At 31.7% G+C, this 25,623-nt stretch overlaps 2 protein-coding genes across 6 annotated transcripts; one reads left to right on the top strand and one right to left on the bottom strand.

The window, feature by feature from the left end:
• Positions 1-9,039: 9,039 nt before the first annotated feature.
• Positions 9,040-19,438, bottom strand: LOC113517978 (globin-1-like). Of its 5 annotated transcripts, none has more exons than XM_052903480.1 (5): positions 19,304-19,438; positions 14,870-15,067; positions 11,807-11,963; positions 11,133-11,358; positions 9,040-9,410 (listed from the first exon to the last, which is right to left on the bottom strand). In XM_052903480.1, the coding sequence occupies exons 2-5, from the start codon at positions 14,877-14,879 to the stop codon at positions 9,276-9,278; spliced, it is 528 nt and encodes a 175-aa protein (XP_052759440.1). In that variant the 5' UTR covers positions 14,880-15,067; positions 19,304-19,438; the 3' UTR covers positions 9,040-9,275. The 5 variants fall into 5 exon arrangements, with proteins under 5 accessions (XP_052759440.1, XP_052759439.1, XP_052759437.1 ...); XM_052903479.1 differs by lacking the exon at positions 19,304-19,438 and adding an exon at positions 16,248-16,440; XM_052903477.1 differs by lacking the exon at positions 19,304-19,438 and adding an exon at positions 16,203-16,440.
• A 20-nt stretch (positions 19,439-19,458) lies between these two features.
• On the top strand, positions 19,459-23,427 carry LOC128202602 (deoxyhypusine hydroxylase). Its single transcript, XM_052903475.1, has 4 exons — positions 19,459-19,839; positions 20,764-21,084; positions 21,671-21,860; positions 22,834-23,427. Exons 1-4 carry the CDS (start codon positions 19,560-19,562, stop codon positions 22,952-22,954), a joined length of 912 nt encoding a protein of 303 aa, XP_052759435.1. The 5' UTR covers positions 19,459-19,559; the 3' UTR covers positions 22,955-23,427.
• The last annotated feature ends 2,196 nt before the right edge of the window (positions 23,428-25,623 follow it).

Below are 25,623 nucleotides of genomic sequence, written 5' to 3' on the forward strand. Positions count from 1 at the left end.
GTTTTTGTTAATTGATAAAATATAGAGCAAACTGATGTGTCCTAAAGATAATACAACGGTGAATTCCTCGGTCTTTCCCTTACAATCTCGTACAGCAGATTTAAGAAGCTCATCTTCCTCGAAGCACACTTTGAGAACATCTGTACACTGACTTTTAGTATGTGAGTTAGGTAGTGTAGCTAACCGTGTTTGGTATACAATGTTGAAGTCCCAGAATGTAGACCTACCTACATTCTGTAACCGGTAACGACTCTTTGGATGCCTTATGTAGCGAACACTATTTTATATATTTTTTTTGTAGTCCATGTTTAGATGCGATTTTTATGCAATTTAGAATAGCAAATAAGTTGATGGACCACCTAATGGACAGTGGTAACCGACGTCAATAAATATGAACATCATACCACTATGATGCTCATGAACTTAACCTTTGTTTCGTACTTTGTAACTTCACTGCCATAATTTACTTTTCAAGTAATGATTATATGTTTTTATAACACAAAGGGTAAACAAGCATACGGCTTAGTTGATGGTAAGTTACTATAGCCATCCATGATCACCCACAACATTAGAGGCATTGCAGGTGTGCTTACGGTCTTTTACAAAGGAATATGCTCTTTTCTTCAAGGTCACGATGTCGTATTCATTTGGAAATACCGCTACTGGGAGTTGATTCCAAATTTGTAACATAATATTTTTTAACTCTACTAAAGGTTTTGAAAATTATCGTCGATCATCCGTCTTACTAATATAATAAAACTGAAATAATATAATGTCTGTACATGGAAGATGAAAAAAAAAAGAAATGAAATGTTGATATGAGCAACACAGATCAAAACAATAATTTTTAAATTTCGTCTGCTTGTATGTTTGTTCTGGCATCACAGAAAAATAGTGTACTAAATTGGACGCGGTTTTCAAAGTTGTATTACTTATCATATATTTAATTTGAAATGTCTTTGAAGGTCTTAAAATTTGGTGTACGTTTTGTCTTCATATGCCTTTTAGAAATGGTTAACTTCTTTAGTGTGGTCAAAAACTAGTTTTAATATATTTACAAACGCAAAGTAAACCCACGATTGCTTCCAAATAGTCGTATAAATGTATAATAAAAAGCATTCATACGCAAAATGATATTAAAACCCTTTCTTCTATAGGAATATATGTCGAGAATAAGGACAACAAATTTAGAGCTCTAATAGTTGAATATATATTTATTTATACTTTTGCATACATTAAAATATGTCAACAGGACGGACTCTACCAGCTAATTATTACACTAAACAGAAAGAGAGTAAATGGCGGTGTATTCGTCTAACAAAGTCAATTTGTACATGAAATAAACATTTAGTGTTAGTATGGCAGGCATAAAAACCTTTTAGATTTTAGACCCATGCTTCTTTGGAAAAAATATTTAGTTACTGGTAAAACACTAATGATTACGAATTCTGTATTAACTGGCATTATTACCAAAATTTTAAATTGTTCAAAAGTAGACGTATATATAAGTCATTACTGAATTTTATTGTAAAGTATTATGTTCATTTCTAAATAAGATAGAACTGGTAGTCTGTGTCTACGAGTATATACATCTGATATTAAATTTATGAATATAGGTATCATATGGGTATAAAGTTAAAGAAACGTAGAAATGATGATTTTTCTTAATCTACATTAATATAATAATGACATAGTGTAAAGAGTTTTCATAAGTAGATTTCTTTATACTATGACAATAAAATAGAAAACGGGAGAGTTTATTTGTTTATTAAACGCGCTAATCTCTAGAATTATCGGTCGGACTTGAAAAATTATTTTTACATTTCATTTCTTGAGGAAAGTTATTACGGAGCAATACGATACAAGTATGGATGAAACCACGGAGTAGGTATAACCAAAATCATATATATTTTAATATAATTTACATTATGTTTCAACATTATATTTTGTACTCCCTGTAAGTAATCTGTTGTTTTAATTTGTCTGTTATAATAATCTATTAACGTCCTACAGTTAGACGAGATTTTCTCAGTCTTTAATAAGAATATGGTGTGATAATAGTAGGAGTCGTGTGGTCCTGGTATAGAACGGACCACCCTTTCTTTTACCGTCTACTCGATAATGGAATGGTAACCCCGTCTGCGTTATCGGTATAGTCTAGCGGGGCACTAATGAGGGAAGATAGGTGAGGATGAAAGCAGTTCAGTTAGCTCGTCGCGACGAATTCCACAAGAATTAAATAAAATGGTTTCCAGGTGTGAAAATTGAGTTGATAGGATATATTTCTAGCAATGGGGCTATAAAAACCCCTATTACTAGCAATTCCTTTCCCCAGTAGTAGATATTATTAGGCATCCCACAAATAGGGGCCTGGGTCTCTTTAAAAGTCGAATATGTATTCTTAGACATGTCTTTTTGAAGCTTCGCTCGCATCTAGGAGTGAACACCAGCCAATTCTGGATTGTTTTCAATCAGAATTTTAAAGGTATGTCTGGAATAATTAAAATCTCATATTGATTTCTATATTTGTATAGAATATCGAATGCAGGAAAATAATTATAAAAAATATATTGCGTTGCGTGACCACTGTATTGAATTTATGATGACTAGTCCATTTTAGGGATTCAATGTAGCTCCACGATAATAGATTCTGGGGGGGAAAGGGATTGTTAGTAATGGAGACTGAGAATCCCATTGCTAGCAATATACCCAACCAGGTCGATCTCCTCGCGGTTCCCCTGGAAACTATCATGGTTAATTCCTGATGAATTCATCATGATGGGCTAACTGGCCTGTTTTCATTCTCATCTATCACCCTTCACTGGTGCTCCGCCAGAGTATCCCGTTAGCGCAGGCGGGGTTACCATACCATTTTTATCCATCAAAAATCAAAGATATTAGATTCTATAACTCTTGAAAGTATAATGTAATTTATCGCGTCAGGATTAATCAATTAATAGTAAGTTACAGATTGAATAAATTACTAATATGAATGTGTTATAATATGTTAATTTTAGTATGTATGTATATTAATTATTACCAGTATTGCACTCGAGTATTCTGACACTTCCCTATGGCTGACTGGGAAACAATGCTTTTAGCAATAAGTCTGCCATGTAAACATACATGTTACTAAGCATACAAATATATTAATGAATAAATATATAAATAAATGTGAAAGTGTGTTTGTTGGTTTGTTCGTTTTTTTTTTGGTGGATGAAAATGGAATGGTAACCCCGCCTGCGCTAACGAGATACGCTGGCGGAGCAACAGTGAAGGGTGATCGATGAGAATGAAAACAGGCCAATTAGCCCATCGTGATGAATTCATCAGGAATTAACCATGATAGTTTCCAGGGGGAACTACGGGGAGGTCGACCTGGTTGGGTATATTGCTAGCAATGGGATTCTCAGTCGCCATTACTAACAATCCCTTTCCCTCCATTTTCAATTCCCTTTTCCTGTGTTCGTTACCTCTAGCGCGTTAACGGCTTAACTGATCACTATAAAATTTAATATACACGTAGGTATTATGGAGTGAGATGGAGAAGGATATAGGCTACTTTTTATCTTGGTCAGTGAACATATTATGGACAAGCGGATGAAGTCGCGGATGAAAGATAGTAAAAACATGTTATGTTTGATCGCGAGAAGGTATCAATAATGTTTATTAGATTTAACTAAATATAACTTTCCTCGTAATAAAGAAGTTGTTTTCTACAAAAAAAAAAAAAAAAAACTGTCTTCATGATTTTGATAAAATTTCTACGAGACTAATCTGTAAGTATATCCTTTCAAATAAATAAGAATTTTCCGATTTCGTTTAAAACTCGGAAAATTCTTATTTACGGTTTGGTTTAGGATTTTTTATGGCGGAGTTATAACAAACAAAAAAAAAGGAAAATAAAATACAACCGAATTGAGAACCTCTTTCTTTTTAAAGTCGGTTGAGATTGTCACTGAATTGTAAAGTTCTTTCAATGTAAAAGTCTAGATAGTTTTAATTAAAAACATAGATCTTACTTAGTAAAAAACAAGATTTTACTTTATTTGTATGTAAGTCTCACCGTTCGAAATTTGCAGTCTATTTTTTCATTAATGATTTGTTTATTGCATCGTTACTAGATATTTATAGTTGAGATGCTTATTAACATACATTTGTAATATGTTATAGGTTTTAGGAATCGTTGATTACTTATTTTTTTTTTTAATTATGACATAATGTGTGGGCAGGGTATAAGGAGTGGAACTTTCCTAACTTCTTTACGTGCTAGATTTAAAATTATTATTTACATTTATTTAAATATTATGTAGAGGTATTATTTTAGCATGCTAAGAATTGAAGATTACACATGCGTTTTATGCACTACAATTCTTTTTTGTGAAATTAAAGAAGTTTACTTCATAAAATATTTGTTATTGTATAAGGAAAAAGATTATGTTGGTAGACTGTAGGTTTTAGACAAAAGAGGGGCCTATTTTAAAAAAAAAGATCTTATTAAATGAAAAACGATTTTACAGTTTTTTTTTGGATCATCATTATCATCATTACAGCCTTTAACTATCCATTGTTGAACATAAGCCCTTGGGGGGGGGGGGGGGGGGTAATAGTTGCCATGCTTAGCAGGCGGATTGGCAACCGTAGTTAGACTTTAGAAATGTTTTAAGAGGGACGCTGCTGTCCATCCTTTGCCCTTCTTTAGTCACCTCTTATGACACCCAAGAGAAAGAAATGAGTGACCTTTTGTATGCCGGGACACCACGGCCGATTTTTTTCGGATAATTGTATAAAAATAACGTATCACTTTAAAACGATAACATTATACAAATGTAAAATTACTTTCAAACGAAATTATTATTTTAAAAAACTGTCAAATTGGTTGTCATTCGAATTATCCTAATCTTTTATACAATCCATCATTGTTTGTGACAAAAAATCCATAGTACAATTTAAGTAAGCTATAATACATATAGCAGTGTGCGCGATGGAATTACTGATTAATAATCGATAACAATCTACTAATGATCCATTGTTCGCTGTATGTACCTATTGTTATTCATTGCAAACTACTTGTACGTGCGTATGGGAATAGGAAACGGGCACTGAATTCTGATCGATGAGCTAGAGTAGCTGCCAGGAGTCAACGGACCTCCAGTGTCAAACGATACCAATCTATTGGTATTTACCCTTCGGATTATAAAAATCAATTTCCAATTAATAAATAATCCACGCACACAGCACATCTAGTCCCAAACTAAGTAGAGCTTGTATGTATTCTGAGGTAATTGATGTTTAGGAGTATAGTAGATATCTCAGTATTTATGGCGTATATTGAATAAGTAATTATCTCTAAATGTTGAATTAGGTTCCGTATATTTAGAAAATAAAATTTATAATAAAATTTTAATAAAAGAAGATCACAGACGACAGGAAAAATAAAGGCTGTTAAAAAAAATAAACGTAAGAGGTTTTATTCTTAAACGATAGACAACTGATAAAAATAAGGAGTTCCTCCTGGTAATCATCGTGGTTAGTTTTTGACAAATACGCCATAATGATAACTGAAGATTTTACTTTTCAATTCTACCTACCATCCTTTACTAGTGTGCTATTGGTATGCACTATTTATATTATATTACCTTTAATTAAAAAGTAAACCTCTAGAAAAACCTCGAAATTGCATTTATCAATCTGACAAGTTTTGCATTATTTTCTTTAGATACAGTAGTAAATATGTGCACGTAGATTCTTGCATTACTTACACTGTTAATAAAAGTGTTCTTCTTAAATAAATCTAATTGTATTCTTTATGTTTCTAATTTACATGGAACCGTATAGCGATTGTATAGTACGTCTATTGAGCGTGTAAATATTGATTGTTTATTGGTGGGCAAGTTTTATAAAAGATAAAATACTTAAATGCATTTCATGTGGTCATTGATGATAACATTATACAACATATTGTTATAGTTTTTAGATTTATAATAAATCCAAGTAATGCTTTTTATTTATTCTTGGTATTTGATTTGATTTAAATAATAAAATAGCACATTTTATAGTCTGTTATACTTAATTCTTGAAGTTTTCATTATACATATATATGTTTCATCATATTTACACATACATCTAATAAAATAATTTGCATTATATATTTATATGTAGATAAGAGACTTTATCTACTACTAGTCAAAATACCACGACTACGAGTCAAAATGCTTAGGTAAAAACAGCACAATTTTTTTTATTGTAAAAAATAATTTTATATTTCGTTTTAACTTTTCGCAGTTCCGATTGTTTGAAGAAATAGGTCCAACTTTATTAGTGCTATCGTTGGCCATTGTTTGTATAACAAATATTTACTAATATTACTGCTTTGGGACAAGGGATTCTTAGGAAGTAGGATTCATTGTTGCTTTTGTGTTTCCGAAGAAATACAATCTGGGACTCTTCAAGCCAATAAGTCTGGGTAAGTGCGCTTCATCCTAGATCTTATTATTATTTACTATTTAGGTGAGATAAGATCAAGCGCAACCCTAATTTGTAATAAAAAAAAAGAACTAAAAACATTATATGTCAGTTTGCGGATTGCGTAAAGACGTTGCGTCTCTTTGGGTCTTTTGTCGCATATATCGTGAGAAGTGTTTAAAGGGATTATTCGTATTAATACTAGCCGCTGAATATCATCACTACACAAATCGGCACAAGCTAAAGTTCTATTCTGACCAGTTTCACGTACAACCATACTATAGAAGTAACTTTCAGAAGCAGTATTTCCGAATAGAAATGACATTAAAACCTTCAAGAAAAGAGCCTTTACTTTCTAAAACCCAACGACACAACTGCGATTTCTTTGATGTTTTGGGTGCTTATAATTGATTACCACCCAGGTAATCAGTTACCATCAGGTGAACCGCATGCTAGTTTGCTTCTTATATTATATCTATATACATATATAAAAAAGTTTGACTTTGACGTGGCCCTCCTGGAAATCATCGTGACCTGACTTTATCCTCACCGTTTTATCCACTCCTAGTATTTCGTTATTGTATATCATTAGTATAGGAATGTACCTACTATTCTATTTTCATTCTTTTAGATGCAAAAAAATTATAATTGATATTTATTTATTATTATTATTATTTCTCACCACAAATAAAAAAAATATTAAAAAGCACGACTGCAATACAAAATAAATATTCTTTTGTTTTTTTTCTGCGATATTGATTTTTTTTTCAGTTAATTTTTTAGCCAGTGTCACTCGAAGTGATGTACGGATTCTGACTATGTCTTATACTTCCAAATTTGTTCAGGTATTTAGAAGTTATGGCAGAAAAAACGTACAAACATAAACATTGAAAACATGATAATCCTTTTTTTGGGCAGTCGTGTATAAAGTAGTTTGTATATTGTATACTTATGCAAAATAACATTAAAAATCATTAGTCTTTTGGTTTCCGCAGTCAAAGGTAGGTTGGTAGTTAGTGCAAACCATAGACATAGTATAACGTACTGCGTGCTAGCAGACTGGCAATGCAATCACAAAAATGAGGTAACACATAAAGTGTATGTGATGGCTCGGAATTTATATGGAAATGAAGTTGCAATAATAGCATACATTTATGTATTTGTTATTTGTTTTGAATTCATAGACGTTCAAAACTTTATTTGGATTAAATTAGATATTTTTTCTACCAATTCTTAAACAAAATATTTTTGATGGTTCTATATTGTACAATGTTTTTTTTGCCTAATTTGTTATATCAAGGAACAATATGCTTACCTCTAACCAACTACATTCACTCAAAACTAATTAAACATTAAAATAATAAGAATTTACTTTGTTCATGCTCCTACCAAATCAGCTTCGAGCTTATGTTGTATAGACGAATGTCTTACCTTTCTATTTCTCTCTAATATATGTGATATTCTTAGATTATATAGATAGAGCATCGTATGTCAGCTAATTGTAATTTTTTTTATCAGTGTTCTATATACTTGTCAGCTAATTGTTAAATTAACCGACTCATTTTTTTATGTGTTCATATAGTGTTAATATATGATTTACACATAAAATGTATCTTGACGTATTATTTAATAACTAAAATCAGTGTTTACGCATTCGAAAGACGCAGAAATTATAAGACAAAATAAATATAGAAGTTATAAAGGAATCACTCATAACTATTTTTCACGCCAAATTTTATGTAAAAGTTGACCCGTTTTTCTTCAAGCATTTCTATGGAGACACTCTATCTATCTATATAATCTAAGACGATATTATGTTTCTTCTCTTTTACATTATTAATCTATATACATACTTTATAATGTAAGGTACAAGCTAAGCTAACCTAACGAACAACAGAATCATGTAATGAATTTGTAATGGACACATCGAAAAACGTCTACTTATTTAACTGCGCAGTATTAATTTTTTGTTAAGTTTGTTTTAGTAACATTATATTAACGTACCTATTATATAGATGTGCATAATAATAGGTATCTGCGCATTAAGAGTGTTATTTAATAGGAGGGTTAAATTTATTTTCAACCAACTTCAAAAAAAAAGGAGGTTTTAAATTCGGTTGTATTTTTTTATATTTGTTACTTTATAACTCTGTCTGTTAAGTTATAAACCGATTTGGATCTTTCTTTTTCTCTCTCTCTGAAAGGATAGATTAGTATTTCATAGATTAAACGAAAACGTTTCAGTAGTTAAGTTTTTAAATGAAAATACCAGGTATTTTCTTTAAACGAAACTAAATAAAGGACTCAATGTAAGTAAACAGAAGATTGATAGGAATCAATGAAATTTAATTAAAATATATATAAGCAAATGAATAATTTATCCGACCATAAAAAAGTCAAGTGAGGGTTACTACATACTTTCTATCAGGTGGGCGGTCAGTTTTATCGACGTTATTGTACTCGTAACTATAAGAAAATTGTAAGTTTTACAGCTTAGAACAAACACATTATATTGGAAATATATTTATTTATTATATTATTACAGAATAAAAATCATATTTAAATTTTTAATTACACAATAATTTACACAATAATCTAATAATATTTCTTTAACAATTTGTCAAGTTTTATAAATAAAATATAATTATAAACAAATTCAAAATACCATACGTAAATATTATTATTTCTTATTTTTTTGCAGGCTACAAAAATATAGGTATAAGTCTATATCAGTTACATAAATGTAAGGTCTTTGAAATAAAATTAAATCATTTGCCTCTACAGTATACATTTGTATATAATCTTCATTCTCAATTTGTCAGACTATTTAATTTCTCAAATATATGTTTGTAAATGAAGTCCACAAATCGGTCCCACGAGGTTACGAGGGCTTGGTTGGCTTTCAACTCGGTCTTCAATATATTTACTAATACTGATTTCACTACCTGAAAAAAAAAAAATAACACGTCATGTGAAATACCTTTCGGCCACAGCAGTCAGTAGGTTTAGAAAAAAAAAACATAGTAAAGGGAAACTGTACGAAAATCGTGTGCATTATCCTCTGTTCACTTCTTTTTCTCCACTCGTGTTTTTGTTGTGAAGTAGACATTTGTTTGGGATCTAATCCTTAACTATTGGAGCCCAGGGTACGCAGGTGTACGTGTGGTTATTGTTTATATTGTTTTATTGTTGGGGATAAATTTAATTTAGTTTTGTTTCATGTTAACGTCATTAATTAATATGTCTAATATTTGTATGCCTGTGTTTCGGTTTGAATGGTGGGATTTTAGATTATATAGATAGAGCTTCGAGCCTCAAAAACGGGTCAACTTTTTATCAGCTAATTCTCAAATTAAAACGCATTAAATATATGCAGAAATTATAAGACAAAAATAACAATAGAAGTTATAAAGGAATCACTCATGACTATTTATCACGCAAAATTGTATGAAAAAGTCGAGTCTTTTTTCGAAACATTTCTATGGAGATACTTTATCTATATAATCTAAGGGTTGGATATAGCAGTGAAATTATAGGTTATAACGGCATAATACCTTAGTTCTCACGAAATAGTAATTATGTTTAATTTGATATACCAAAATAATAATACATAATTAGCAGTTAAAAATTGATGTTTGATGTAATTTAAAGAATTATAAGTGACAGCGAATCGATAACGATGTTTACGACACGAAAGCTTGCGGCTGACCTAATAATGACATATACATGACTATAGCTATAGGAAAATGAGGGTAAAGGGATTGTTGATAATAGGGTTCTAATAGTCTCATTACTAGCAATATAACCACACAGTTGACCTTCACGCGATTTCCTCTAAAAACTTTCATAGTTAATTCTTGTCGAAATCATCACGATGGGTTATCTAGTTTGTTTTCGATCTAACTGGTGCTTAGCCAGCGTACATAAATCGATATTCAGCACTAATGCTAGCGTCTATGCTTTCATTACCTATGGTACTAGTATAGTATTATATTATCTGTGCCTATGGGGTCGATTCTAAGCAACGTTAACCTATCTTTTAACTTATTATTTTAATTTATTATTTTGCTGAAAATATACTTTCCCCATAAGGGAAGTTTGCCAGTAGGTGCCACAGTCATAGTTTGCAGGCGGATTGCCAACCGCAGTTTATCTTTGGTTGTGCTTTAAGACAAACGCTTCTGCCCATCCCTCGACCATTAAGTTACCTTAGCACTTCTTACGACATCCACGGCGAAGGGAGTAGTGGAGAGAAATTTTTATTTGATCGTTTTGTATAACTACTGGTTTATGGAATATCACAAACTACCAGAGGGAGACTTTGTATAAAAGTCATCTGTTTGGATAGTTCTATCCCATTCGTGTTTCTGTCGTGAAGCAGTTGTGTTTACATGGCTGTGTTTTGGTTATATTTTTGCTAAATTCCACCCTTTAGGGTTTGGCAATGAAATTACAGGGTACAGATTCATAATACCGTAGTCCTCACGAATGGCAACACATAAAGAGTATCATGGGCGAAACAGTATACATAACAAGTTTTTTGACTTAAACCTATTAGAAATTTTGTTCATATTGGTCCTTGGAACAAAGATTTCGCTGTCTTATGGATAATTTAATTTTAGATGTAGGCATAGAGAAATAGTGCCTTAGAATCGGTTTCATTGTACCTTAAAATGTTTTATTTCTACGTGTCTCCTATGATGTGATTCGCCAAGTTTGTTCATGAGCACGATCACCACCTCAGGTTGATCAAGGCTGACGACCGCCGCGTTGATGGCCGTCATCAAATTGATTGCGTGAGCTCTGAACTGAAAACTCTTGGAGATTTCATCTTCTCCTATATTTTGGATGGCCTTGAAGAATGATTTCGTTTCAGGATCGGCTCTGAACAGTCTGCGAAAATGCATTAGAAGTACATTACTTTTGAACACTAAACAGATCGTGTACTTTGTGTTTGAATATAACAAAATTGCAATAGCAACATTGCTCTTAATTTTCTCCTCTTCTCTATCACAATTGTACATTTTGAATTTTAACTCTTGTAATAACAAATAGTTTATTTTCTTACTTGTTTCAACATCACCAATGTCCTTCTTGGTTCTACTATGGGTATTAGAAAATTAATAGAAATATCTATACATAGAAAACATTGAAATACAAACAAACTTTTTTATTGTTTGGGGAGGTTCGTTTACCTTCCCAAACAATACACGTGATACCTCTAGTATTGCAAGCGTCCATAGGCTACAATAATCATTTAGCATCAGACGGGCTGTACACTCGATTGCTACTTTCATGATATAAAAAAAAAAATTACTTACGACAAATAAAATTAACTAACTTAATAAATAGTAGTAGACCATATTTGCCAGGGTTCGAATACAGTTGTGACCACGAGCGTTGTATAGCGTATACATCACGGCGGGAGAGACCAGTGATGGGGTGTACTTCGTCTGGGTTTCCTCCCCACCATAAATTATTGATTAAACCTCCAATACCTGTAAGATTAATTTAATTATATACTTATAACTACCCAACTGGAAATAATGTTTATAAAAGTGCTTATGCACTTTTGCAAACAGTATTTTTATAAACAGTACATACTTGTATATCATTTATATTTTTATTACCAAATAACTGTGCTTGCATAATGGTTTAAAAGGTGTAGTAGTAAAATTGTACGGTATAGAGATAGGAAATATTACCTCCCAGAAATGACAACGTACGTGGGGTGCCATGGGGATCTTAGTATATACTATGATACCCTGCTTCATCATTATCATCACACACACATATATATATATATATATATATATATATATATATATATATATATATATATATATATATATATATATATATATATCATATAGGTTACAAATTGCAAATAAAATTTATTAAATTACGATGTGTCATAAATATGATATATAGAGCTACATAAACACTTAAATATACTTATTTTAATTGGTGTTTAAACTACTGTAAAAGTTAACATAATGCAAACATTTAAATAATTGAGCATGCTGTTACAATAAAAGTAATAAATATTAAAATTAATATTCTTACCAATCATATTTAAAAATATTATCTATTATCGCCACTATCAAACAATGTAAGTCTTTTAATTTGAGTATTTTTTTAGTATTTATTTTTTGTAATATTTCTTTTTGTGATGGATTCGAAAGCAATTTAATAATATTTTAAATTAATGTTTTAAACACTCGACAATATTTATATAATTTATCGACACATGAGTAACGCGTAAACAATGGTGATAGACTGTTGTGTTGAGTTCATGGAATGAACGTGTAGATATGTTTATTAAGTCCTAGTACAAGTCGTACAGAGGAAAAGTTATGATAAGACAATATAAAATGTGAAAAAGAGTTTAATATCTCTTGACGCTTTAATATGAGCATGTATTTTTTAATGACCTATACGATATTTGCATATACTGGCGAGGCACTATAATGAAGCAGATCAATTGATCTATCGTGATGAATTTAAAAATACTTAACCACGATGATTTTCAAGAGGAATCGCATGGAGGACAAGTTGATAGGGTATTTTTTATGGGTGATAATGGAAATAGTAACTCCACTTTAGCTATCGGTATACGCAGGCGGTGTATCGCGGTGTATGGCGGTGATCCGACATCGCTAGCGAGTCCGTGATAGAATGAGATAGCAACGTTAGACGTCCCATTCCAACTCATGGACTCGCTTTCGATAACGATTCCATCAATGGATTCGCTTGCCGTTTGTCTAGGGCGTGTATTGCAAATCATTTGTAATTCGTGTGAAAGCGAAAGAATTTGGTGATAAATTGTATACTCTGTTACGAGTACTACACGGAGAAGTGTTATGTCATCACTACTTATATATTTTTATTAATCAAATCATTTGTTCTAAGTACCAAAGTAAGGAAGTAACATAATTATTACGTTATTTACCTACTATAACTACAACTCTATTAAGTCGCCATCGTTTTACATGAAGGTGCCTGATTTGACTTATTAGTATAACGGGTAACGAGTCCTTCGAAACACGAAAAGTGTGACAATCATTTTTTCAATCAATCACAACCATTGACTATATTTATTGTTCATGACATGACCTTATATATATGTGTATAAGTGCTATATTGATGATAAGTAAAAAATGTATAGTGCCTATTGTATTTGTCGTCAATCATCACAACTAACCCAGTTATGCCTCCGCTTATTTTTATTACTCTAGGAAATTACAGTTAAATGGCACATGACATAAAGTAACAGTCGTAAAATTTAAGAGAAAATATATTTATGCCAATAAACTACTTAGTAACTAAATGGGTATTAGCTTTTAACCGCGACTTGAGTGGTTATGGTGCTAAAAGGTGATACCACTTAAAAAACTCATTCACATCACAAATATAATGTTAGCACACCATATAGAATTCAAGATTTCTTATACAGTGATTTTAATAAGGAGATGCAGAGTTTAACTATTTAGTTTCCATAATATCACTATTTAGATTGTGGTATCCTTACTCTTCTTACTTATAAGTATTTAAGTAAGGATTCAAAAAATGTTTAGTTGAAAGAACGCGTTTCTTTTTGTGAACACGGAACGCCACTGATGGCAGGAAATGTCATTTCTGACATTGACATTGGACAGTTTTGAGAGACAGTTAATTGACATTGACCATTGGACATGTCCTGAAAAAAAAGGCGGGAAACTCGAATAAGAACAAGCGGGTTTTTTAAATTTTTTTTATTAATTTATTAAAACTATCTCTATCAATTCTTATTATTGAATAAAATATTATATTTTCACTAAATTCAGCGACAGTAATATAATTAGCATTCATGGGGAAGCGCAGTTGTAGAAAAAGGAAAAAAACAAGATGACGATTCAGGTGATGTAGACCATGAACCTTGTAATGACAAGGATATATATTCGGAAGATACTTCTACTGACTCAGAATCTGAAATTGATAAGGCCGATAAGTATAAACCTTACTACGTCACAGATTATATTAGAAGATATCCCGAGGAATCCCCTGGGACAGAATTTGTTGTCTTTGTAGAATCCTCAGATAGTCAGAAAACCATTGGATCCAGAGACTTGCTCTCACTCTCCTCCTGTTTAAAACGATTTAATAAAGGGGTAACTTATCTTAGATCTATAAATAAATTCAAAATCGGAGTATACTTTCAAAAGCCAGACTTAGCCAATGCTTTTTTAAATAATAAAACTTTTTTAAATGACTACCATTTTAAGGCCAGTATTCCTGCTTCTTCAACAGAAGTTACAGGCGTTATTAGAAATGTACCTACAAATATATCTAATAAAAAAATATATACTATGATATCGAGTTCTAAGAAAATTATTGCTATTAAAAGAATTTTAAGAAAAAATACCTTGACTCATGGATATGTGTTACAGCCAACTCTAACCGTGACAATTACTTTTGCTGCATCTGTATTACCTGAATATCTGGATATTGGAGGTTGGCGCCACAATGTCACTCCATATATACCACCAGTTAAACAATGCTACCGGTGCTTGAGGTATGGACATTTAGCTAAATTCTGTAAGAATTCTGAGCGTTGCAGCATCTGCAAAGGTGAGCATAATTATAAAACTTGTACAACTGGAATGGAAAACGCTATTTGTGTACACTGCAATGGAAATCACACAAGTGTATCACCGCAATGCCCTGTTAAACAAAAGAAAATTGCTGAAAATAGATCTAAATTCAGACCTGCTTCTTTTGGAGATATACTTAGCACTGAAATATTTCCTAAACTGGGTAACAAACCTAAAAAAAATGTAGACCTAATTTCAATTCTAAATTCTGATAACAAGAGTTTATCACTTTTAATAGAAAGCATAATCAAACTTATTTCACTACATAACACAAAGAACACATCTATTAACACTAAAAGTGTTTTGAATGTGTTATATGATACTTTTGGTAATAGACCTATTTCACAAAATTCAATCGAGACCAATTAACTATCATACAGTGGAACGCTCAGAGCCTACTGAGCAATCGACATATTTTTACACAATTTTTAAATGAACATCATATTCACATTGCTCTCATCTCAGAAACTTGGCTAAAACCACATTACAAATTAAAAATTAAAGATTATTGTATAGAACGAAATGATTGTGGTAATAACCACAATGGAGTAGCGATTATTATACATAATAGTATTAGATATAAAAAACTTCACTCTTTTTTCGACAATTCTTTGCAAACTATAGCTATTAGTATTGAAGTTAATAATTCTTGGTATTCAGTTGCCAGTATTTACTGTCCTACCAATAGTACACCTAGTTTTACTAAAGCCAAATTTAAGTTCTTTTTGGAGTCTCTTCCTAAACCCACTATCATATCTGGAGATTTAAATGCACATCATACTATGTGGGGTTGTACCTCCACTAATACAAGAGGTAAAGACATTCTTGATTGTTTAGATGAATGTAATTTGGTACTATTAAATGATAAGCAAGTTACTACTGTTGGCTCTCATATTTGGAGACCCAATGGCCTTGATTTAACTATGGTATCCCCATCCATATCATTAAAATGCGAGTGGTCGGTTCATGATGATCCGTTAGGAAGTTATCACCTGCCGACTTTTACTAAAATAAACACAAAGAACTCTTCATCAACTCCGTCAGGTGAACAACATGCTCCTATAGATGAAGTTAATAAACTTTTGTTAAATCGTATAAACCTACGTCTCGTTAATTGGGATCTTTATTCTGAAACTGTTAATCAATTACTTTTGGATTTCGAGTATGATGTCAATGAACCCTTAAACAATTACAATAGATTCTGTAAAATTATTTTGACAGCTGTGGAACGTTCCGTTCCACGTAGGAACTTATCAAATAGCGGTGCAAATACTTCAAAGAGGCACAAACATATTGCAGTACCTTGGTGGAATAACAGGTGTGCGACAGCTGTCAATGATAGTAAAGCGGCTTACCTTAGGTTTAAACAAAATCCAACTCTCGATAATTACATAAGTTTTAAAAGAGTTCAAGCTGTTAAAAAGTTAGTAATTAAGCAAGTAAGACAACAGGGGTGGCAGGAATTTTGTTCCAAATTTAATAGATTAACACCAATTTCCACTGTTTGGCAAAATATGAGAAAACTAAATTCAAAACATCGTCAAAATCATTTTAAAGATATATCATGGGTCAATGATTTTTTACGCAAATATACTCCTGATTTTGTACACTCACCTTTTGATGACAAACAGTTTAATTCTGTTAATTCATGCCCAAAATTTCTTACTGACCCATTCTCAATTGATGAAATATCCAGTGCAGTAAAATCTAGAAAAGATACAGCTAGTGGCCTTGATCGCTTAACATACAATATGTTTCGATTGCTGAATAAAATAAACCTTACTAAACTCTTACAAATTTTTAACGATTTATGGAAGGACTGTATTATCCCACCAGAATGGAAAATGGATTGTTTGATTCCAGTAATTAAACCCGGTAAAGATCCTACAAATTTCGACTCCTATAGACCTATAACATTGACGTCCTGTGCAGGCAAATTATTCGAACAATTAATAAAACAGCGTTTAGAGTTCTTTATTGAAAGTAATAGTATATTACCATCGAATCAATTTGGTTTTCGCCGTGGATATTCAGCGAGAGAAAGTTTATCGAACTTCTATGTAGACCTAAGTACTGATTTGAATAACGATGAATATTTTATATATGTTTTTTTAGATGTCGTAGGAGCTTTTAACAATGTAAATTTAACAGTTCTATCTTCGATTTTATCCTCATTTCTTCCAATGAAACTTATCGAATGGATTTATAATTTTCTTAGTAATAGAGAAGTGTATGTTAAAGTAAATAGTAAATTAATAGGACCTAGGTTAAGCTCTAAAGGAGTATGTCAAGGTGGTATTCTAAGCCCGCTACTATATATTTTATATATCTATAAACTTAATTCAATTTTAGGAAACAGTGTGAACAACTTGCAATTTGCCGATGATTTATTAATTTATATAAAAGGAAAGAATATTATTGATATGCAATTAGTGTTAAATGAGTCATTAAAAAGACTTGAGAAATATTTTTCTCTTCTTTCCCTCGATATTAGTTTAACCAAAAGTAAAGTAGTTGTTTTTCATCAAGTTCATAAATATGTTCCATTAATGAATATTATATATAATAATCAAACTCTTCCAACAGACTGTAGCGTTAAATTTCTGGGGGTAATTTTTTATCAAAATTTAAAATGGGATCTATACGTTGATTGCTTAGTAGATCGTGCTTTAAGAGCCACTAATATAATAAGATCTGTAATTGGTCGTAACTGGGGAGCTGATCCTAAAATTATCCTTTTACTTTACAAAACTCTTGTTAGAAGTAATTTTGATTACGCTTTCTTTTGTTATGCCTCAGAACATAAATTAGTAGAAAAACTCGAAAAAATTCAAAATATGAATTTAAGACTTATTTTAGGTGCTATGTATACTTCTCCAATTATCTCAATGCAAGTAGAATGTAATTTGCCTCCTATCCTTCTTCGTTTCGAATACCTAAAACTCAAATTTCTCTTCAAAGTTTTTTCAGTTTCCAATAACCCACTCATACTCAAATTATTAAATTGCCCCATTTCTATGTTTTTGAATAAAACTATTGTCAATGATTTGAATTTACGAGATGAATATAACATCTATAGTAGTAAGATACTTCCTTGTTATAATGGCCTTTATGAGAGTAACTTCTGTAAGATCAAAATTGTTATACGTAAAGACATAAAAGAAAAGCACGATATGTATGAGACTTTATCAGAATTTATTGACTACAGGCAGATATATACAGATGGTTCCAAAAATGCACTTAGCACTTCAGTGGCTTTTTACGATTTGTCAAATAGATTTGGTCACGGTTATAAAATTTCAACTTTGGCTAGTATTTATACAGCAGAAGCAAAAGCTATATTTTTAGCATTAGAATACATAGAAAAACAGGTACTATATTCGAAATGGATTATAATTACAGATAGTATGAGTGTTCTTATGGCATTAAAAAATAACACATTCATTTCATCATCAAACTACTTAATTCAAGAAATTCGTAATAAATATTATCATCTCTGTACTATATATGGAAAAGATATTATCTTCATCTGGACCCCTTCACATATTGGAGTGTTTGGGAATGAACAAGTAGACACTTTGGCTAAAATTATTAATTCAAGTGCTGCTCGTGTTCAAGATTTACTCCTTTGTTACTCAGATTGTAGTATTGGAATACATAAAATCGTTACAACTAAATGGGAGGAGCATTGGACTCAAATATTACAGACTAAAGGCAAATGGTACCGCAAAATTAATTGGCGTATTGGAAAACCGTGGTTCTGCAAAGGAAAGGACACAAACAGAAAATTTTACACCAATATTTGTAGATTACGAATCGGCCACGGACATTTCAACGAACACCTGCACCGAATGGGCATGATCGCTTCCCCATCATGCACATGGTGTAACTCAAATACAGCCCAATCTCTACATCACCTTTTTTTTGATTGCTCTGAATTTGTCATTCAAAGACACATTATGTTTGACGAACTTAGGATTATCTTCAAAAAACCCGAAAATATCCCGCACTCAATCCCGCTTCTCTTAAGATTTCCTTCTTGTTTCAAAGCTATTTTCACTTATTTTACTACAACATTCAAGGAGCTATAAGAATACTTTTATTGAATTGCAAGACAATGATTTTTTATAATTATTTATTTTTAATTTGATAAATCCACTGGTTTAAGAAAACTCAAGAAAAGATATTTATGAAAATGTACTTACCGGATTTGACAAATGAAATATTGAAGATTATGACAATAATTGAAGCGACATTAGAAAAATAAAATTCCAGACAAATTATCTTTCTGAAGACTAGGCAGCATGGTCTCCGACCTTAGCCTGTTCCAAACGGAACAAACGTACTAAAAAAAAAAAAAAAAGTGAATTATAAGTTTCGTCGTTTCAGTGACGTATCAACATATTTGTTTCGTATTCTATTTAATTATATTTGTTTTAATGTAAATTTTGTCTAAACAAAATGTCTATTGTAAGTGAAACTGCGATAAAAAATATAGGGAAAGTACTTAATGATCCATCGAGGCCTATGAAAGAGCGTTTTCGAGCGCTTTTTACCCTTCGAAACTTGGGCGGCGAGATTGCTATACAATGCATTAGCCAGTGTTTTGCCGATAAATCTGTGCTGTTGAAACATGAATTAGCTTACTGTTTAGGTCAAATGCAAGATAAAAAAGCTATACCTGTTCTACGAGAGGTACTAGAAGATATACATCAGGATCCCATTGTCCGTCACGAGGCCGGTAAGTAAATTAATGTTATCAATAATATTTCTTTACGTATTAGATATATTTTGATAAAAATATATCCAGTTAATCCCTCAAAATATATGGAACATTGTTTAGTTTACAGGAATGCAACCTTTCTGTTGTTACATATTTTAGTTTTTACTAACAGGTTGTGTGTGTTAAACATAGGTGGATCGAATCTATGTTTATAAGTCACTTGAAGGATATCTATTATATTCAATTCTAAGTAATCATATTTTAATTACAATTGAACACTAATTGTAGCTGTTATTATTTATCTATATGCTTGTGAAATGTTTTCAGAATCAATTAAATATTTAGGTAATTATTTGAGAAATAAATTTTTTAATTATAAACACAAATTTTCTATGTTGTAATTGAATTTTTAAAGAACAAATTTGCTTATTTTCTTGTATATATGCCATGGAATAAAAAGATGTTAAACAATATTTACAACTTATTTGTATTGTGGTATTTATATGTTAACATAAATATTCTATTTTTACTTTTATAAATTTGGGATTTATATTGTCTAACCAAATTTATGAATTAAAAAAATTGTATATGTGTTTTAATTTATGGATTACTGTTTAATTTGAATTAAGACCAGTCTGTGTCAATGCAGAAAACAGACATGTGTGTAAGAGTGAAGTTTCCAGTTGTTTTTGCTTATTTTCTAGGAGATGTAGTGTAGAGCCGATTTAAGAACATTTTTTATGCAACATAGAATGGTAAATAAGTTGACAGCCCAACTAAAAAGAAGGGTAACCATTACCTATAGGCATTAAAAGCATCAGTGCCATTTTAGAATATATTGTTATGGTCATATAATCTCTCATACATTTCCATTTTTAATGACTTAGATATTATGCTTTCATATCTTAAAAATTAATTAGTGTTAAATTTTTTATTTTCTAGGTGAAGCGCTGGGAGCTATTGGGGATCCAAATCTGCGGGATTTACTTGAGAAATATAAAAATGACCCTGCAATAGAAGTGGCTGAAACATGTCAAATAGCCCTGGAGAGGCTCAACTGGGTTGCTAATGATGGATGTAAGGAAAATTTATCTAAAAGTCCATTCTCATCAGTTGATCCAGCCCCACCAAGCAGTGAGAACAATGTTGACAGGTTGACCAAAATTCTGATGGACGAAAATAAACCTTTATATGAAAGATACAGGGCCATGTTTAGTTTGAGGAACTTGGCGACTTCTGAGAGTATTAATGCTTTGGGTGAAGGTTGGTATTATTTTTATTGTACATTTACTCAGTAATCTGTTACCAGAGTTTAACTGTATAAAGTTATTCAAGAGTATCTTTGTAATACTTAGTCAACCTAGCAGCTGTAGTTCCAAATGCTTATATCTGTGGGTAAATATGTCCCTGATGAATTGGCATAACAAATCTTACATTCAGACATTCTCTATGAGACTGGCATAGTCACCCAGGTGTAGAAAAATTTAAATGCAAAGAAGAGTTTACTACACTTATTTTTGTTGTGGCTATGCATCTATAGATCTTATTATTATTTTTATTAAATATCCCTCATGTACAGACTAGTTATATTTTTATATATTTGTAAGATTTTTTGAAATCAGCTGACATCAACTTTGAGAATATAGTAAGAATTATACAAGTAAACCCTTTGCATTAAAAAAAAGTATTATCCATTCAGAATTGGTTAAATAGAATAGATTATTTATTTATTAGAGAATAATTATGAGATATCACATAGATAACATGTACAAAAAAAAATAGAATTCTTTTCTTATTTAAGTCTATTGAAAGGGCTAAATGTAATATGATTATCATTATTGCATTTCAGGTTTTAAAGCCACTAGTGCATTGTTTCGTCATGAGGTGGCATTCATCTTTGGCCAAATGCAGGATGAAAGGAGTATACCATACTTGAAGGAGAGATTAGAAGATACAGCTGAGCATGAGATGGTGCGGCACGAGGCTGCTGAGGCATTGGGCTCTATTGCTACTGAGGAATGCACTGAAGTGTTAAAAAGGTATTTTGGTTTTATTAATAACTAGCTGTTTTTCACTGCTTTGTCAACATGAATAGGTTTATGAAATATCTTATATGTTAAAGTAGGATATAATCTATGCATATACTAAATGTCATTCAAATGAATATGAATCATGCCGCAAAATTGTGAAATAGTCTTTCTTATAGCGCATTTCCTTTATACTATAACTTCTGATTCTTTAAATGTAGCATGAAAAAAGCAGTCAGCGAGCCGTTGAGAGTAGAATGTTTTATTTTTGGTTGTTCACTTTCATGGACCATATTGTCCCTATGTTCATTCAAGATGGTGTGGTTTTATGTCCTAAAACTATAAAAAAAAATTAACCATTAAAGTGTGCTTGATTAATAAATATATATTTAAACATTTACAAACTTTCATATTTATAATATTAGGAGTAAGATGATGGTGCATCCGTTTTTTACATGTACTATAAAAATTCGGGTTAAATGACCAATTTTAAAGGCTGGCAACACATTGGCAATTTCTCTGGTGTTGCTAGTGTCTATAGGATGTGGTAATTAATCACTTAGTACAGGGGAATAGTATACTTCTTTGATGTTCTTACTCCAAAAGTACCAATTTCCTGATTTATATCACTTCTAAACAATGTAGTGTAGTAGTAGTTTCTAAGTACCTCAAATGTAGTGTACTGTGATCAACATTTGATATTTGAATCTAGTTTCAAAAGACAGGACTAACTAACAATAGTAATTTTAGCTCTCAAATTACTCTGTAGAGGAAACAGAGGAGAGACAAAATGCCAAAAGGAAGATTAAGCAAAGATATTGAATATATATATAATATTATTATTCATTACATATATCCTATATCTTTGGTCCTATATCCTATATATTTTTTGTTTTCGCAATTGTTTGCTTATATAGGGCTATTTGCTCATAATCGATCTTCTGAATGAGCATTTTGGTTCAATAAATGATTTTTCAAATTACAGATATTTGAACGACCCGCGTCCTGTTGTACGAGAGAGTTGTGAGGTGGCTCTTGACATGTCCGAGTATGAAAATAGTCCAGAATTCCAATATGCAAACACATTGGTCACTGTCGAGGGATAGTGTTGACATGGCGTTATATAGTTTTAATTAATTGTAACGATTCATGCTGTGCATATTACTTATAACAATTTGACTGTTTACGAATTTTATATACTTTATGATTTAATACATAGTTTTTATTTATATATTTTTTTTAAATGAAACAACACAGTTGATTGTATTTAGCCCTAGATTAGTATTGTAGGAGTCGCAATGCATATGATATTAAGGGCCATAACATCTTTAATTTGGGAAAAAATATTTTGATATATTTACACTTTTAAAATTAAGAATTGTTACATAACATTAGAGATTAACTATCGTTTTTGCACTATGATATTGAAATGGTTAATAAAAAATACAATAGTATTTCACTTGAACATAAAGATTTAATACATTCGCCGATAGCTACAGTATTGAATTGCATTCAGTATTGTTGATAATGTAGAAACGAAATAAAATGTTTTTTACTACAATAAAATATATCACTATTATTATTTGCCTTGTTAGTCATCATGCATATATTGTTGTAAGTATATAGAAGACCGAGTATTAATAAAATAATATATAAATAATAAATTATTAATAAACAATGGATTATAAAATTATATACTCTATTTTAATAAAACTTAATGATAATAAATGTAAATAAATAAATGAATAATTGATTCTATACATATTATAATATAGTTTCCTGATAATCAATATCTTTGACTTATACTACATAAATAAAAAATTGATTGAATATTTTGCTTAGTTACATATTTTATTTAGTGATTTTCTGTAATACCATACCATATTAGTCGTTAAATGTCCACTGTTGGCAGGCGGGTTGGCAACTGCAGGCTTTGGAGATATTTTAAGAGGGATGCTGCTGCCCATCCTTCGATCATTACCTTAGTCGCCTGTTAGGATACCCACAGGAAAGGAAGGGATGGCCGTGTGGTCCCGGTATAGAATACTTTCTGTATTAATTAAAAAAAAAACTTAGATAATTTTTCATTACGTTTAATTGAAATAGACTATATATCAAAGTTTAAAACGAAATATATGAGTCGTAGTTACATTAGATAAACCTTAATTTTGAAATGATACTTTTATGCGAATATGAAAATATGATATTTACATGGTCTTTCCTTTGTTTTGTGCATGATAATGGAACGGAAATCCCGCCTGTATTAAAGATATACATAGAGCACCAATGTGACATAATGCGTAAGGGTGAAAGCAGATCAGTTGGTCCATCGTGATGAATTTATCGAGAATGAAGTATGAAGGCTTCTAGCTGGGACCGCCTGAAGATTGATCTGATATTGCTAGTAATGGGGCCGCTAGACCCCGTTATTAAAAATTTACTCTCTACGGTCTTTATAAGAGGGTTATATTTCTTTGCTCCTTTGGTATTCTTGGACTTGTTCGATTTTATTGTTAACAATATACTGCGACGAAAGGAACCCAATGGTCAAAGGATAAGTAGCAGCGTCGTTCTTCAAACATCAAAGCTTAATTGCGGTTGCTATCCCACCTGCCAAGCGTGGCAACAACTGGCAAAATTTCCCTTATGGGGGAGACTAAGTTCAGCAGTGGACAGTTAACGGCTGATATAAATACAAAAAATATACTTTCGGTCGATTTCCGTGCGGTAGGTATACTCTCAGAACCATATTTAATTTCCGTCGAACTCGTCATGATGGATCGAATAACATAGACTTGGTAAAAGTCGTTTGTTTGGGTACCTCTGTCCCATTCGTGTTTCAACCGTAAAGCAGTTATGTTTGCATGACTGTGTTTCGGTTTGAAGGGTGGGATATGGCGTGAATTTACTGGGTACAGAGAAATAACGCCTGAGTCCTCAGGAATGGCAACGCATGGGGGTATCATGGGCGAAACAGTATACTCTGTTATGTCCATGGTACTGCTCATGTCTATGGGCGACGGTTACCACTTTCCATCAGGTGGGCCGTCAGCTTGTTTGCCATTCTAAGTCGTATAAAAAAACTCTAACTTCATTCTTACCAATTATTCCTCACATTGTTAGCGTCTACCGATAGCGCAGGCGAGGTTACCATTCCATTGTCATCTCTAAAAAATGCCTATAAATAAAAGACATAGACATATATCTAACTTTTGCCGATGCTCAATATCGATAGTGAAAAGAATTCCCTTTTTATCTTTACAAAAGTGTCGACCCACGTCACATTAAAATAGGCCGAATTGCAAAGTTCGACAATTTGTATACCTACCCACTATATTTACGAGGGTCAACGACTGACGCACTGTTTTTACCTAGACTTTTACTCAACTGTACACCAACAGAATATTATCTTCCATCACTGTGGTTATTGTATTCACTAATGAGATCCCAGGTTTAATACCCGGTCGGACCTATTTACACAATGTACATTTAAAAGTCTAGAGTGTTTTGGGTACTACTTGTGCTCCTAGATATTTATTATCTAGTTTCTCAACACGATGTCCTAGCTTAGAGACTCGGCGATAGGTGTGATTGGGTGCCATTTATTATTAAAAAATAACGTTGACCAGTTTGATCCGGTTTTTTTATAGAAATCAGAAATGATAGAGACAGAACGTTTCTCGTTTTTTGGATTCGTTCACGAGGTGCCTATAAGCAAGACCACATTGAACCTGGTCGATGAGCTTAGTGCAGTAATATTGCAGCATTCGAATGG

Source organism: Galleria mellonella, unplaced genomic scaffold, assembly GCF_026898425.1.
Source record: "Galleria mellonella isolate WM207_F2 unplaced genomic scaffold, CSIRO_AGI_GalMel_v1 utg139, whole genome shotgun sequence".
Taxonomy (NCBI): domain Eukaryota; kingdom Metazoa; phylum Arthropoda; class Insecta; order Lepidoptera; family Pyralidae; genus Galleria; species Galleria mellonella.

Bases quoted from the DNA above. Each gene is read 5' to 3' on its own strand.
- LOC113517978 (XM_052903480.1), bottom strand. The intron at 11,359-11,806 runs GTTAGTTAATTT...GCATTTTCGCAG, and splicing joins GGTCTACTACTATTTATTAA to ACTGTTCAGAGCCGATCCTG. The intron at 9,411-11,132 runs GTACAATGAAAC...TTTTTTTTTCAG, and splicing joins TAGAAATAAAACATTTTAAG to GTAGTGAAATCAGTATTAGT.
- LOC128202602 (XM_052903475.1), top strand. From the start codon at position 19,560: ATGTCTATTGTAAGTGAAACTGCGATAAAAAATATAGGGAAAGTACTT. The intron at 19,840-20,763 runs GTAAGTAAATTA...TTTATTTTCTAG, and splicing joins CATTGTCCGTCACGAGGCCG to GTGAAGCGCTGGGAGCTATT. The intron at 21,861-22,833 runs GTATTTTGGTTT...TTCAAATTACAG, and splicing joins TGCACTGAAGTGTTAAAAAG to ATATTTGAACGACCCGCGTC.